General features: G+C 50.8%; 2 protein-coding genes across 3 annotated transcripts in view; both read right to left on the bottom strand.

Annotated features, from left to right (window-relative positions):
• Positions 1–1,046: 1,046 nt before the first annotated feature.
• REEP2 (receptor accessory protein 2) lies at positions 1,047–7,242 on the bottom strand. Of its 2 annotated transcripts, none has more exons than XM_065873411.1 (8): positions 7,118–7,242; positions 5,086–5,158; positions 4,720–4,796; positions 3,422–3,542; positions 3,087–3,200; positions 2,583–2,730; positions 2,355–2,485; positions 1,047–2,269 (listed from the first exon to the last, which is right to left on the bottom strand). In XM_065873411.1, exons 1-8 carry the CDS (start codon positions 7,147–7,149, stop codon positions 2,201–2,203), a joined length of 765 nt encoding a protein of 254 aa, XP_065729483.1. In that variant the 5' UTR covers positions 7,150–7,242; the 3' UTR covers positions 1,047–2,200. The 2 variants fall into 2 exon arrangements, with proteins under 2 accessions (XP_065729483.1, XP_065729484.1); XM_065873412.1 differs by having other exon boundaries at positions 2,201–2,269; positions 2,583–2,724; positions 7,118–7,149.
• A 3,064-nt stretch (positions 7,243–10,306) lies between these two features.
• The window catches only part of KDM3B (lysine demethylase 3B), a 58,245-nt gene continuing 54,064 nt past the window's right edge, over positions 10,307–14,487 (bottom strand). Inside the window, exons 21-24 of the mRNA XM_065874111.1 lie at positions 13,679–13,818; positions 13,222–13,398; positions 12,234–12,368; positions 10,307–10,387 (exon numbers count right to left, since the gene is read on the bottom strand). Of these exons, the coding sequence (XP_065730183.1) occupies positions 10,307–10,387; positions 12,234–12,368; positions 13,222–13,398; positions 13,679–13,818 (533 nt within the window). The remainder of the gene's footprint in view (positions 10,388–12,233; positions 12,369–13,221; positions 13,399–13,678; positions 13,819–14,487) is intronic.

Raw genomic sequence — 14,487 nt, 5'->3', positions numbered from 1 at the left:
GGTTCTTGGCCAACTGGCTCAAGTGTGGCAGAAGGACATGCCCTTATGATGCCAGGGAAGGGAGAGGAAAGCCTGATGTAGGGACATTTTGCCAACCTTGGGGTCCAGGGCCTGGAGTTAGGTCCCCACTCATACTCCCTACCCCATCCCCGGCGGCTATGCTTCCTCTGTTTTCCTTCCGCAAGGCTGAGCCGCTATTTCTCTTGCTTCCTTCACCCTCCCCCTCCTCCTTCCCTCCCTCTCTACTCTTTTCCTTTGTCTCTTCCAACGCTGCCTCTGATCCTCTGTCATCCTTTCCTTCTCCTGGCTTCTACCTCAGGATCTCGTCCCCACCAGCTGTGCCCCTCCACCCCTGGAGACCTTGGGTCTACCTCCCCAGAACTCAGACTCCATGCGCTACAGCCCCCCTCCTCCTTCTCTCCTCCACCCCAGCCCAGCAGCTCAGGGCTCGACCCCTCCCTCCTCAGGCCACATGGGCATGCCTCACTGGCCCCAGCCCTTGGTTCCCTGTCCTCCTTGTCTGTCCCCAGGGTCAGACATGAACCATGGGGCTGGTTCCTCATCTCCACCTCTCCCCTCATCCCACCTATCTCCTCCTTTCAGTGTCTGGCTCACCGTTTCTAGGCACTATGAGCATCCAATCTCCTGGTTCTGACCAGGAGCCTCCATATCCCACTCTCTCTTCCCTGGGGGCCTCATCATGATCTCTGTCCCTCGAGCTTACACCTGGCACTTTCTGTGAGGTACCATAATGTGCAGGGGTCTCAGGGTAAGATTCTGAGGGACAGGACAACCTCTGAGGGTTGTCGCTCGCTCTTCATAAGTCCTGGCCCCGCCTAGTCCCCTGGCTCTACCTCGAACCTCAAAACCATCTTCCCAGACTGAACCGCCTCAAGCCTATCTCTTACCTTGGAGATCAGAACTCCTGGGGTTCACAGTCTGGCCTCTTCCCCCCTCCATCCCACAGCTGAGCCCTGCTTCTCACTTGAAGTCCTTCCCACCTGTGGACTGGTAGAACAAGAACAAAGCACAGAGGCCAAAATAAATGAGGTGCCAGAATTTTGTTTATTGGCTCATCCAGTGCGAAAGGTCCATTGTGCACCCTCTTTCCATGGATTTGGGAGCCCCCTGGCTCCTAATATCTTTTTCTTCTTCATACATTCCTCCGAGCCCTGACTGAAGCCACGGCAGAAGCTGGGGCAATGTGTGGGGCAAAGGCTGGGCTCTGACGGGGGTCTGCTTACATGGGGCCTAGTCTGCTTGGCGTAAGACAAGGACCCTAGGGCGAAGGAAGATGGGCCCCCAGGTGAGGAGGAAAGGAACCAGCTCAGCAAGGGCCTCTACTGAGGGCTCTGAGGGGTGGAGCCTAGTCCAAGGGCAGGGCAGGAATGGGAGGAGGCAAAGGGGAGAGGATCAAGGGCAGAGGAGGAGGTGAGAGGCCCCTCAGAGCCCTACTCTCTCATGGGCTGGGGTCCTCTGAGGCTCAGAGAGTAGGAGGGAGGGCTGAGGGTCGGGGGAGGTTACTGCTAGAGGGAAAGTCCTTTACTCAAAACCCCCCAGCTCTAGACCCAGAAAGATGCACACACACGTACACTCTCACACGCACATCCCTGGAGCCCCAGCTCTTCAGTGGGCGCATGTAGCACACAGCCCTACTCAAGGCCCTCAGCTGCAGCTCTGGCCTGGCCCGCCTGGTCACTTTAGTGCACACGAAGCCCGTGTCCTCCATTCACAGCTTCAGGCCCAGAGCCCCTGCCCAGGTTCTCCGAGGCCTTCCCCACTCCCTCCCTCTCTCCCAGGGCCTTCAGGCCTGTCTCTGGTCATTCTGGGCTGTGACTGGCCCCCGACCCCGACCCAGGGAGAGCGGTGGGACCATGTTAGGACTTCAGACAAGGGAATGGCCATGGTCTTCAGCAAGGCACTGGGTGGGCGGGGGCAGGGCTGGAGCGGGGAGAAGAGCGCTCAGGCTCTGAGGAGCCCACACCTCCTCGAGTGGCTCAGTCCTCAGCTCCTGGTCCAGCCTCTACCCTCAGCCTCCACAGCAGGGCCTCCCTCCTCTTTTCCAAGCCCTTCCGGGGGAGGGGCCACTGGGCAGGCACCAGAACCAGCCATCTGAGAGGCCCCAGGGCCTGAGAATGAGGGCTGGCACAGTGTGGAGCTGGGGCTCTGCAGCCTGGGGCAGGGGGTGTGTGCCGAGGCCTCAAGCGGAGTCACCCCCCGTGGAGATCTTCTTCTTGGGCCGGGTCTTCAGCGTCTTGGAAGCCAGTGGCTGTGGGAAGGAGACAGGAAGACAGAAGGCTCAGCCTAGAGTTGCAACCCCTCGCCATTTCCCCAAGCTCTGGCCCAGCTCTCACCTCAGCTTTGGGCACTTTTTTGATGGATTTGGCCCTCTTAGGGGCCTTGTCTCCCATGTCATCCTCAGAGATCTCTGTCCGGGGATCTGCCTGGTTCGTGCCTGACCTTAAACTCACGGCAGGGTCATCTCCTGGTTCGGGGAGAAAAGGAGAACAGCGGTCTTGCCTTTCTCCTACCTGGCCTCCTTGCCCCTGTGCCCCACGCCCAGCCCTGGGCCTGGCCTGTACCTAAGTCCTCAATGGTGTCCAGGAGGCTGCCAGGGCTGGGTCTGAGGCGGCCGTCGGGCCCCTGCAGGGGCAGCGCATCCTCGTCCCGGATCAGGGTCAGGTCCTGCATGCTGAAGCTTCGGAGCTTCTCTGACAGCACCCCCTGGCCCTAGGGTCACCACCACGCACCGGGAGAACCGGAGGAAGGGGCGGGGTGGAGATAGAGGTCACTGTGGGGCACTGGGCAGCCACTGGGCTCAGTGCTGTCCCCGCAGTGTCCTCACCCCGTCCTATGGCAGCACTGACAGGCTGGGGCCATGTTTTCCCTTTGGAGAGAAGAGGAAACTGGCCCGTTGAGTGGAAGTTCCTTAGCTGGGGGTGTTAGAGGCAGGACTGGAACCCCAAGCTGCACAAGACCCCAAACCTTCACACACACCTGAGGACCTGGTGGATGCAAAGGGGCTTGGCCAGGGGGACGAGATGAGCAAAGTGGGGCCCTGGGAGCTGGGTCTGCCCCCATCTCACCTTGGCAGCAGCCGTGACCGCGGCATTAGCGGCCAGGTTCAGACCCCTCTTGCCCACCCTCATCATGGTCTCATAGCTCTTGTCTCGGGCCTGTGTGATGTACTCGTCGATCTCCTGAGGGGTCGGAGGGGAAGCAGGAAGAGGTGAGGGGTGGGCCCTGCTGGCCAGGCCCTGCCCTGCCCTTGTTCACACCTGGACAAAGGCACTGCTTGCCCCAGGAGGCCAGGGCCCTGCCAGATCACCCATAGGGAGAGCCACGAATGCACGTGGTTACAGGCACTGGGCTGCCTTGACCTGGGGCAGATGGGAAGGGAGCTTCCCTCGTCCCAACAGACCTTCTCCTTGTTGGACAGTGTTGGGTGCACGAACTTGCGGTAGAGCACGCTGGAGCCTTTGGTATAAGGGGACAGCAGCCATATCACAAAGGCAATCTTGAGCTCAAAGTAGAATGGAAACCTGTTGGGTGGAGAGAGGCAAGCGGCGGAGCCTGGGGCAGGGAGTCAGGAGGTGCACCGACTCTGCATGACCCTGGCTGGCCCCCCACCCCTTAGTGCACTGAGGTCCCCATGTGGCTCAGGAGACTGGTCAAGGGGAGGCTCAACTGAGACTCCCAAGTGGGAAGGGGAGAGGTGATCCCGCAGGAATTCCCCGCAGCAGTGGCTCTCCTCACCCTCTTCTGACAGAAGACTACCCACTCCTCTGTCCTGGGGTCAACACCACGGCGAGATCCCTAAACTTCCAGGTGCACTCTTGGGTCCTCACCCCATTCTCTTCCTGCCCTTCCTCCCATGAAGAAGCCGGGCTTCTCCAGCTGTGCTCTGGATCCACCCCTTGATGCCATGGCATGGCCCCTGCTTTTAAGGATCGTTCTCCATTCCCCAAGGCTCTTTCCCAGGCCACACACTCCTTCAGGTCTCCTCCATCCTCATCAAAGCTCCCTCCTTTGCTTGTGTCAAGAGGCACCTACACTCACTGTTCTCAATTTTTAACCCATTACTCTTTCCTAATTTGACCCCATTCAACTTCCTCTTCTAAAACTGTTTTTCTCAAAGGCCATAGGCCCTTGAAATCTACAAATGCAAGGATGTTTTGTCCTCTGCCTCCGTAAAACTCTTTTCTTTGGACTTCCAGTGTACCGTGCTACATTAGTCCTCTCTTCCAAGAGGCATTTGCTCATTCAGTAAACATTTTTGAGCTCCTGCTGTGAATACACAGATGATTAGGGCATTCCGTGTCCTCAAAGGACATATATATAGTCTAGTAGTGCCTAGAAAAAGCCTTTGAAATACAAGCATCCAGTGTTTATGAGTCATACGCTTATTTTACAAATAGGGAAACTGAGGCCTAGGAAACTGTGACCTGCCAAGGTCACGGCAAGTCCGGCAGAAGCAGGTTTCCTGAATTCTATTGTGGTGATTTGGCTACCACCAGAAAGAAATGTGAGGGTTATATCTGTTCTTATTCTGCTGATCAAGCCAGGCCTGGATGGGGATTGGGGGGAGGGGACACCCAGGACCCCATGGAACTGTTGGGGGATTCCACCCTGGGTCTCAGTCTTCTGTTTGACTGGCTGTGTAGAAAAAGTCAGAGGCCCTGGTCCCTCAGAATGCAGGGAGGGGACACTAGATCTCACCAGGAGAGCACAATATCTGTGAGTGTCTCGGCAGTGGTGAAGAAGGCAAAGACGATCCAGTACATCATCCATTTCACCTGAAGGTACAGAGGGTGGTGTTGGCTGGGGCCTTGGGGGAACACCCAGGACCCCACCTTTGCCTGCCAACCATGCTGGAGGTGCTGTGGGGGATGCTCAGGACCTCAACTTTGCCTGCGTTATCACACCAGACCTGGAGGAAAGGAACACACAGGAACCTCCCCTGAACCAGGTCTCATTAGTGCTGACAGCATTAGTACAAAGTCATCCCCACCTGTCATGTGACCCAGTGTCCTCCCTGATCTCTGCCACGTGGGTTGGGTGGGAGATAAAGGGTCATACACTCACATATTCCTTCACGTTTTTTGTCTTCACGGCCTTGTAGGAAGAATAGGCTGGGTACAGGGTGCCAAAGATGAGCCTAGGGAGGCAGGCATGGTTACTGGGCCCCTCGGCCAAGAGCAGTAGCCTCTCCCTCCCAGCTCTGCATCAGTCCCTGGGTAGCTAAGGGAAGAATGGACAGAACTCCAGAGTGCCACATCAGCTGGACTGATGAACTCAGGTCAGGGGTTTAGGTCAAAGCAGGCAAGCCTGAGGTGATACACAAGCATGGAAGCCCCAGCCAGCTAGGGTGATGCCTCATAACACCCCCCACCCCGCCCCTTTATTTTTTGGCTGTGCCGCACAGCGTGTGGGATCTTAGTTCCCCAACCAGAGATCAAACCTGGGCCCCTGGCAGTGAGGGTACCGAGCCCTAACCACTGGACGCCAGGGAATTCCTCTGTAACCCTTTATTCAGTTTTTCTCCAGCCCCTGAGGCACAGAAAGACCCAGAGGCCAGAGGGTCTGATGTGGCCTCTTCAGCCCTGATCCTTGTTTGTGCATAAGCATATCAGGGGTGGGGGTCTGGTCACTGCCACAGGGTTGTCTTCCTTCTTGACACCACTCCCATTCATACCCATCTGCCCTTACCCTCTACCTCCCTGTTGCAGAGCCAAGCTGGGTAGGGCCACCTAACAGGGCACTCTACCTGGCAATCAGAGGTACCACTGTAGCCCTTGGGGCCTGGGGAGCAGAGGGCACAGGGGCAGGAGGCCCTAAGAGAGGTTTATTCCCTCATGTAAACACTTTTGGGAATAGGCTCAGGGTAGTGTGCTGGGCTGGAGGTCCTGGCTAGAGTGGAGTCCGGTGTTGATCCCATCAGAGATCACATACAGGGCACAGGTGAGGGAAGGAGAGGACCGATGCCGCTCAGCGAGCTCATTCACACGAGAGAAGCAGACACTGGGAAGGTCACAGGGAGGTCTGAGGCCCCCGGATTCCCTCTGGGGTGGGATGCGGGAGAGGCAGGAGGGAGACTCTGGTGGGTCTAGAGGAAGCCAGAACACAAGCACATGACAGCAGGGAGGGGATTCTGGGGTGTCAGTCCCCCAAGGTAGAGGCTTAGGGGTAGGGACCTGAGCTGGGGCAGGGGTTGGCTGAGGCCCATGTGGAGCCCCTGCCAGGCCCAGCCCTTTGACAATGTGTGGTACTGCCTGTTCCCCCATGGACTTGCCTCACTGAGGCAGGACACTTCTGAGGAATAGGCTTTGGAGATGGGGTGGGGGGCAGAATCCTCAAGGACAAAGTCCCCGGTTGTGGGAGAGGGTGCCCTCCTGCAGCCTGGGGGAGGTGGGAGGGACGTAGCTGGCAGCCTGAAATGAAGGCCACCCAACACCCTCCCCTCCACGGCTTTCACAATTCCAGGCTGGCCACACACATCCTCTCCCAGTTACCTCCCACACTTTGTCCTCCAAGCATCTCTGCTTCCCATATCCCGTCCTCCCTGGGGGGTCTTCAGAGCATGTGCCCTCACCCCCCAGTCTCCTGACAGTCAGTGGAAGAGGCAGGAGAAACCCGGCCCTTTGGGGAGGCCAAGGCTGCCACGGCCCTAAGCTATGGAATGAGGAGGCCCTGCCTTGCTCCCCGGGCTCTTCCATTAGCCCTCTCCCCAAGGGAGATGAGGGCCCAGGTTTAAGGAGCTCCTCCAGTCAGATCTGCGACGTGGGGGAGGGGACAAGCCGCCTCCCCTGATAAATCAAGCCGTGCTGCCCAGCCCCTGGGGTGAGGGAGGGCGAAGAAACAGGGAAATTAAAAATAAAAGGGGTGGGAAGCCAGGTCTGCCATGCTCCTCTAAGAGTTCCCCCTCCTCCAGGTCCCACACCTCCACGTCTCTGGGGACCCCAAATAGGGACGATGTGCCTTTAGGTGACTCTGCTGTATGAAGCCACGGAGTGGTCCATCCCGGGCTTCAATACCCCTCACCTCCCATCCCTAGCCCCCATCCCCCTCCCAACCGGCCGCGCCCCGCCGCCGCTGCCGCCGCCGCCGCCGCACTCACACCACCAGGCGAGAGATGATCCAGGACACCATGGCGGGGCCGGGCGGGGCGCAGGGCGGGAACCCGGCCCGGGCCGAGGATGCAGCTGCTGGAGGCCGAGCAGCGGCGGCAGCAGGAGCCGCACTAGCAGCAGTACCCGCAGCAGCAGCCGCCGCGGGGGCCGCGGAGCGCCGAGCCGCCGCCGTTAAAGGGGAGGTCCTTGCCGCAGCGGCGGGCCGTGGGCGGTGGCGGCTCTTAAAGGGGAGGCCGCGGCGGCGGCGCGCCCCCTGCACCTGCTGTCGCCGGGCATGCGCCTTTGACCTGCCTTCTTCTAATCGCTTGTTCACCTTTCTTGGGTTCCAAGCCCTGGGTTGAGGTCCTCAGAGGCCTTCACGGTTCCATCCTGACATCCTAGCCCTCCTCCTGCCCTGCCCACAACAGTCTGAAAGAACATCCCACGAGGAATAATAGCTATGACTTATTGAGTGCTTACTGTGTGCCAGGCCCTGTGCTAAGAGCTTCACATGCATTATTTCAGCGACCATCCTGTAAGATAGAGGTTATAGTTATACTCATTTTGAAGGTAAGAAAATGGGAAGCTTTAGGGAGGTTCAATAACTTGCCAAGGGTCACAGAACCACAAAGTCATGTTGCTAAGATAGGAGCTCAGGAAGTCTACTAAACGGGCTACTTCTCCCAACTGCTGACTATCAAACCCTCCTCCCCCATCACAGGCCGTCAAGACACCCACCCAGGAAGTCCTGAAGTCAAAGGTAGAGGGGCATCTGTCCACCCCACATCACCAATCACTCCAGTTGGAAAAGGACCTAACCCCATTCCCAATCTGATCTGCTTTTTCAGTTTTGTAAGGGAACTGAGCCCTGTGCTCTCAAGGTGGATACCCTGGGGCAGGGGAGTGCCTCTTGGTAAACAGAGGCTGGTAGAGAGGCCTGGGATCCAGGTAGGAGATGAATCCAGGGGCTCCAATTCCATCCCCATCAGCAAGCACTGGCGGCAGTGGATGCCCTAATTCTGAAGACATTTATATCCAGAATGTAGGCTAGCCTGCCTCCTGATTTTCACCAAAGCAACAAAGCTCCAGCAACCTCTGCAACCCCCCTTCCCCCACTGCTTTCCTTTCCTGTGCCATTTCAAAGCTTCTGCATTCTTTATGTCGAGGTGTAATCCTCTGATGACCATAGCATCAACCCATGCCCATCCAGGCTGAAAGGACATGCTCAGAACTCTGTATTTCATTTATGGACCTATTCAAGCTCAGTATCCTTGAACCACACAATGGTCTATTTCTACCCGGATAATTGTATTTCCAGGCTGAAACACTTTGGAAGATGTTTTTCCAACAGGATCCAGAGAAGCAGCTTCTGATGACCCCTCTTGCTATTCTTTACAACTTCCTCTTCAAAAGGCCTTTTCTAATTGTAACGTAGTCTGTCCTCACCCTTCAAGCCACTTTAATTTCATACGTGGACAGCCAGGCCTCTTGTTTTGATGAACTTTTGTCACTGATTGCCAAAAACCTTGCTCTGGCCACTTCCCATGTCCTTTTCCCCCCAGACTGTTCAGGAAGGTAGGAACCCAGCTTTCCCATAGAGCATAAACTATGGAAAGCCCATCTTTGCTCCTACCCTCTAACTCATGTAGCACCTTCCCTTCATCCCCAAGCCCTCAAACCACAATGACCTGGCACTTCCCTCTCCCAATTGGACACATTCGGGAAGCAAAGAGTAATAATCGGATGCAACAATGTAATGATGATATGAAAATTAACCATCCTCCACCTCCAACCCCATCCTCAACCTGGCCCTGCTTTTTAGAACGGCTGGCACAGGAAGAATTTAGTCCACTACAAACAGATTTGTTAGATTTTTAATAAGAACATGGAAATCCCAATCAGCCCTTCAACAAAATTAAAATACAGAAAGTGAAATTAAAAGTATTCTACAGTAAATGACTTTTATTTAAAAAAAAAAATGTAACTGTGAACATATAAACAAGCCTGCAGGGCACTACAGTACAGCCGGGAAGATAGATACATTTTCCAATGTACCTTTGGGCCAATGAATTCCATCATTTTCAAATAAATTCTTAATAAAACTCCACTGAGTTGGAAAGTTTTGCTGAAAATATTTCCAGACAAAAAAAACCCCCAAAACAAAAAGCCTCATGTAGGAAAGCAAACTTTCTTTCGCATTTGGAACTGTAAGAGGAGTCCCAAGGGAACGCTGGTAATAGATGGAAATGGGTCCTGGAGTCACCAGTGTGTGTATGCATGGAACACACCAACAGCACAGACATGACGAAGTTCTTTCTCAAGATGGCTGTTCCCTCAAGATAGGACTGAGATGGGATGGGGAGAAACTAAAAGAATCCTACAAAGCCAATTCTTTAAAATTCTGCTTTGGCTGATTTTTGTGCTATAATGGGCAGTTGATTTCTAAAAATCTTATTTCTTCAAAGAGTTTTATCGAAAGGAAGACTAAACGTAATGTGCCTTTCCTCATAATCCAGGAAAACAACTGTGGTATTTCAAAAGTTCTAAAAATATCTACTTTCATGAAATAGTAACTATTTCACTACAAACCTATTTTTCACTAAATACACACATTTCCTAATCCTGGAGCCCCTTGGGAAAAGCAGTGGATTCCCCCTGGGTCCTTCAAGACTCCATTGTTTACAGGAGAGATGGTGGGGAAAGGCTTCACCCGGCTCCCGGGATGGGGTGTGTCAGAGGTCATGTGCAGAGACACCATCAGGCTTCCACCAGGCGTGTTTAAGCAATTAGCCCCCACTTGTACCAGTTACGTGATTCCCCCTACCTCCAAACACATTCCCACTTAACTAGGCACAAGAGAAAAAGAAAAGAAAGGTGTGCCCACATTCCTGGTTTCCACGAATCTCAAATCATGAGAATGTGCAGGAAAGCCCAGCGATATTCAGGCAATTCAGAGTCCCAAAAGGCCACAGGATGGGGATGTGGCACCCTTGGCTTGGAGTCTGAAACTGTGTGTGTGAACAGTGCGACTTTCCTGTGTCAACCTTCAGTGTTGAGGCAGCAAAGAGTGGCTGGAGAGTTTGTAATACTGACCACACTGGCTCCAAGTAAAGGACCTCTGCTCCAGCAGAGAACCCTGCTGTATGTGTTGTGAGTGAAAGACCTGCTTCACAGGCGAGTTTGGAATTTCTCCACGCCTAAGACCTTGCCAGCTTGGATTCATGAGCCTTGAGGGTGCCAACAGCATCTTTCACTGCGTGATAAATGATGTTCTTCACCTGGAGAGAGCAATCAGCACAGTCAGTTTATGGCAGCCACAGACTGTGTTCTGCAAATGAAAATGTTATGTCCTACACTGACTAAAAGCCTTCTGATTAGTGAGGAAAGCCCTCAACCAGGACTGCATGCTTCCTAAATCAATCCCAAAAGATGATTTACAAGTCACACAAGATACATAGTCTATATTCAAAAAAGAATGATTTCATCATCTGAAAGGCTATGTAATCACCATCCTCTATATGCTGGGAACTACTGTTAAGCTCTTTATGTGGACTTTCATTTAATCCTTACCATAATACTATGAGGCAGATTCTATTATTATCCCCATTTTACAGATGAGAACTGAGGTTCCACGGTTAAGAATCTTACCTGAGGTCCTGTAGCTAATAAGAATGCACTAAAACAATAGTGGGCAGGTAGGATTTATTGGGTATTTTTCCCTTTTGTGCTTATACATATTTTCTAATTTGTCAAAAAGGAACACACATGTGAAGTAAAAGTTATTAAAATAAAGTGAACAGGATAAAGACGGTTTTAAACCAACACTGTGATTATTTCTGAGGAGGTAGAATGGGAAAGAGTACATGGAGGCTTCAATAATGTAGTTGTTGTATATGTATATATTGTGTATGTGGTACGTATATGATGCTTTATTTCTTAAGCTGAGTTATGGGCACACAAGCCCCCTTTGCTGTTCTCTATTACATTTTTTGTATTAATTCAATAAATATTTACTGAGTACCTACTATGTGCTAGGGAAAAGCAGTGAATAAAACAGTAAAATCCCTGCCTTCATGGAGCTTAAACAGCTTATGTCCTAGTAGGGATAGAAACAAACATAAAATACATAGTATGTTAGATGGTGAAAAATACTACAGAAGAAAATAAAGCAGTGACAGAGGATTGGGAGGTGACATGTAACAAGTAGAGACCTAATGGAGGTGGGGTCTGAAATATGTATGCCTGAACACTTGCATTATATATCTATAATATCAATGTTATCTATTTATCAATGTGATGGTACTTTGTATAAGAACTTTATGGTTGAAATACTCCATAATTTTGAAAAAGGAACAGCAAAACAGATCAAGTTCAGGGTTAAAGGTGATTAAATCTACCAGCAACCAAGAAAAATCTACAACCTCATGGGACACTGACCAAAGAAAACACACCTGAGTCACAGGCACGATGGAGGAAAACAGGTCACATGTGAGAGGCTGGAAGAACGCCTATTCAGATGCTGAAGTTCTGCCTGGGAAATCTTGCTTCCTTACATTCTTTTTCTTTTTTAATGTTATTAAAGCATCCAAATATATTAACAATGAAATTCTGCCCTTCAAGTTCCAATCCATTTCTGAGCAGAGGAAAACCTAATCTGATTGTCCAGCTTAGATCTACAAGTGGGAAACAACTCTTAGGGACATGGATTACAGTCCCTAGCAGGGCTCTAAGGAATTGAGTTTGCACAGAAATTTGCTGTGAGAAGCAGCTTCGGGGAAAGAGGTTTAGAACACATTGCTACAGTGCTTTTCCCACCTGACTGAGGAAGTCAGTCTAGTCAGTTACTAACACGGATACACTGTATCTTCCAGGGGCAGAGAAATAGAAGATTGTCACACTGGAAGTGACTAGGTTAAAAGATTCATATTCTCTAAAAGCAAACCTGAAGAGGACTGATTAAATACTTCCTGGAGGGAGGACTCCATACCCCAGACATGGGTCCCTTAATCATCTCTCTGCAGTTATACTGCCCAGGTAATATCCTCAGAAAGCAGAATGTGCCTCCTGTGTATGTAGCCTAGTAGGAGATGAGAAGACAGGGTTGGGGTGGAGGAGGAGTTTTACCTGCAGTTTATCCTCATGGTTTGTATGAGTGTTAGAGAGATGCCTGAATTCCTGAGTCAGGCGGAAACAGTGCTTTACATGCTCTGGAGATACAAAGTCTTCTGCTACTTTTATGCAACTGTATAGATTGTGCACCTGGGAAAGGAAAAGTATAGAGGCAAACATCAGGCACTAGAGAGTCAGCAACAGGTGGAAACTGTCCATCATATCGTTTAAAAAAACACTTTAGAAATACTTATGATATTCCATTTTCATAAAGACAACAAATGCAGAAAGACTGTAAGCATAAATTTATAGATGAAAATGTTAGTATTTGCACAGAAAAGGATCTGGAAAAATACACACCAAACTGTTAACAGTAGGCTACTTTCTGGTGAAGGCAGGACAAGGGGACTGAAAAGGGATATGGCATAGGTAGCTGAACAGAGACTCACCTTTTTTTTAATAGTCTCCCTTATTTAAAAATCTTTAAATAAGCATTTAAAATTACATGGAAGGGGGACTTCCCTGGTGGCGCAGTGGTTAAGAATCCATCTGCCAATGCAGAGGACACGGATTCGAGCCCTGGTCCGGGAGCATCTCACACGCCGCAGAACAACTGGGCCCGTGAGCCATAACTTCTGAGCCCGCAGGCCACAACTACTGAAGCCTGCGTGCCTAGAGCCTGTGCTCCGCAACAAGAGAAGCGCTGCAATGAGAAGCTCGTGCACTGCAACGAAGAGTAGCCCCCGCTCACCACAACTAGAGAAAGCCCGCGCGCAGCAACAAAAACCCAACGCAGCCAATAAATAAATTAATTAATTAAAAAAAATAAAATATAAAAAATAAAATTACATGGAAGAAAATTAAAAATCAAAAAATAAGTTGCACTTGAAGAGCAATCAGTCTAACCCAGCCATTTATATCTACTGCCAGATTAGCAAGAAACACAGATATAAGGAAACTATGGGAATTGTGGAGCCAGCCCTACCCCCAAGTTGGAACATACCTGGTGTGGGGCTCCAGCAGGTATGAAGACGGCATCTCCCAGGAACTGAACAATGGCCCAGCCTTGCACACCATATTCCTCATAGAGTCGCTTACGTAGGGTCTGGTCCAAGTACCAACTTTGGTCATGAATTGGATCATGATCAGGGGGATTCTCTTGGCCTTGCTCTTCTCCAACCTGATCATGAAACCATGATCAAAACCCAAAGATGGAAAAATCAATAAATACATAAAGATTATTAACAGGATAAATCCAACTTGCTGCAGTAACATCACTGGTGGGCCAAAGTTTCTACTTTATTCAATATCCTCTAAGTGTGGATTCAGCCCTATGGGGCATTTTGACAGAGGGCACAGGTCTTTAATGCCAAGGGACTCCACGTGAGAAACCCTAGGCAGGCTGTCTCAGCATCCCCAGACCCTTTGTCTGCGAGCTGGGAGCTCACCCAGGGACACACCTTTCGGAGCAGCTCCCGGATCTTCTCCGCATCCTTGGCTGCATAGATGTGCCACAAAGCACCAGGTTTCTCCTTTCCATCATGAATCCTTTGCTTTGTCACCTCATCAGCATCTCCCTCATCAATTGTCTTGAGCACCTCTGAAAAGAGCAAAGTGGCACTTTTCAACGTAACCAGCCATTTCAGTACCTCTGAGTGAAGCAAAATGTCCAATTCAAACAAGTTTAGTCTCTACTATTCTCTATCTCTCTGCAGTAATATAAGGTAGAATCAAAGAATCAAAACTCACATTGGTCTAAGCTTCCTACACATGGGAAGAGCGACCCTAATCTTCCATACTTAACAGAGACTCAGCATTTTTTGGAGATATAGTGTCCCTTTAAAACATATTTCCTGCTCAAACTGTGTAGCCATATTTTATGTTCAAATTGCAGGTTATTTCCTGCTGTAAGTAGGTGGACTGTATACTTTCTCAAGACCTCTTCAAATTCTAGGATTCTGTGGATTTAAGGCCATGAAGAGTAAAGCTTCTCTGGCAAATTAAGAGGCTTGGCTTCTATTCCTTGTCTGTTATGACGCTTTAAATGACAGCCTAATGGAAAGATGTGCAGATGTGTAGCATCAAAAGCAAATGTGTGGCAGGAAATATACCAAAGTAATGATATTGATTATCCCTGAACTTTGAGATTTTGAGTTTTCTTCTTTAAAATTTTGTTTTCTAAAACTTCCGTAATTAACACACATTAATTCTACACTGAGATAGCGGAGAATGCAATGCAGCAAAATATCACTTTTATGCTTCATCTCTG

This window comes from Phocoena phocoena, chromosome 3, assembly GCF_963924675.1.
Source record: "Phocoena phocoena chromosome 3, mPhoPho1.1, whole genome shotgun sequence".
Classification (NCBI taxonomy): domain Eukaryota; kingdom Metazoa; phylum Chordata; class Mammalia; order Artiodactyla; family Phocoenidae; genus Phocoena; species Phocoena phocoena.
The sequence above is the reverse complement of the archived record's forward strand: the minus strand, read 5'-3'. Positions and strand labels throughout refer to the sequence as shown.

Bases quoted from the DNA above. Each gene is read 5' to 3' on its own strand.
- REEP2 (XM_065873411.1), bottom strand. From the start codon at position 7,149: ATGGTGTCCTGGATCATCTCTCGCCTGGTGGT. The intron at 4,797-5,085 runs GTGAGTGTATGA...CTGTACCTTCAG, and splicing joins CAAAAAACGTGAAGGAATAT to GTGAAATGGATGATGTACTG. The intron at 2,731-3,086 runs GTGAGATGGGGG...TGGTGACCCTAG, and splicing joins CGGTCACGGCTGCTGCCAAG to GGCCAGGGGGTGCTGTCAGA.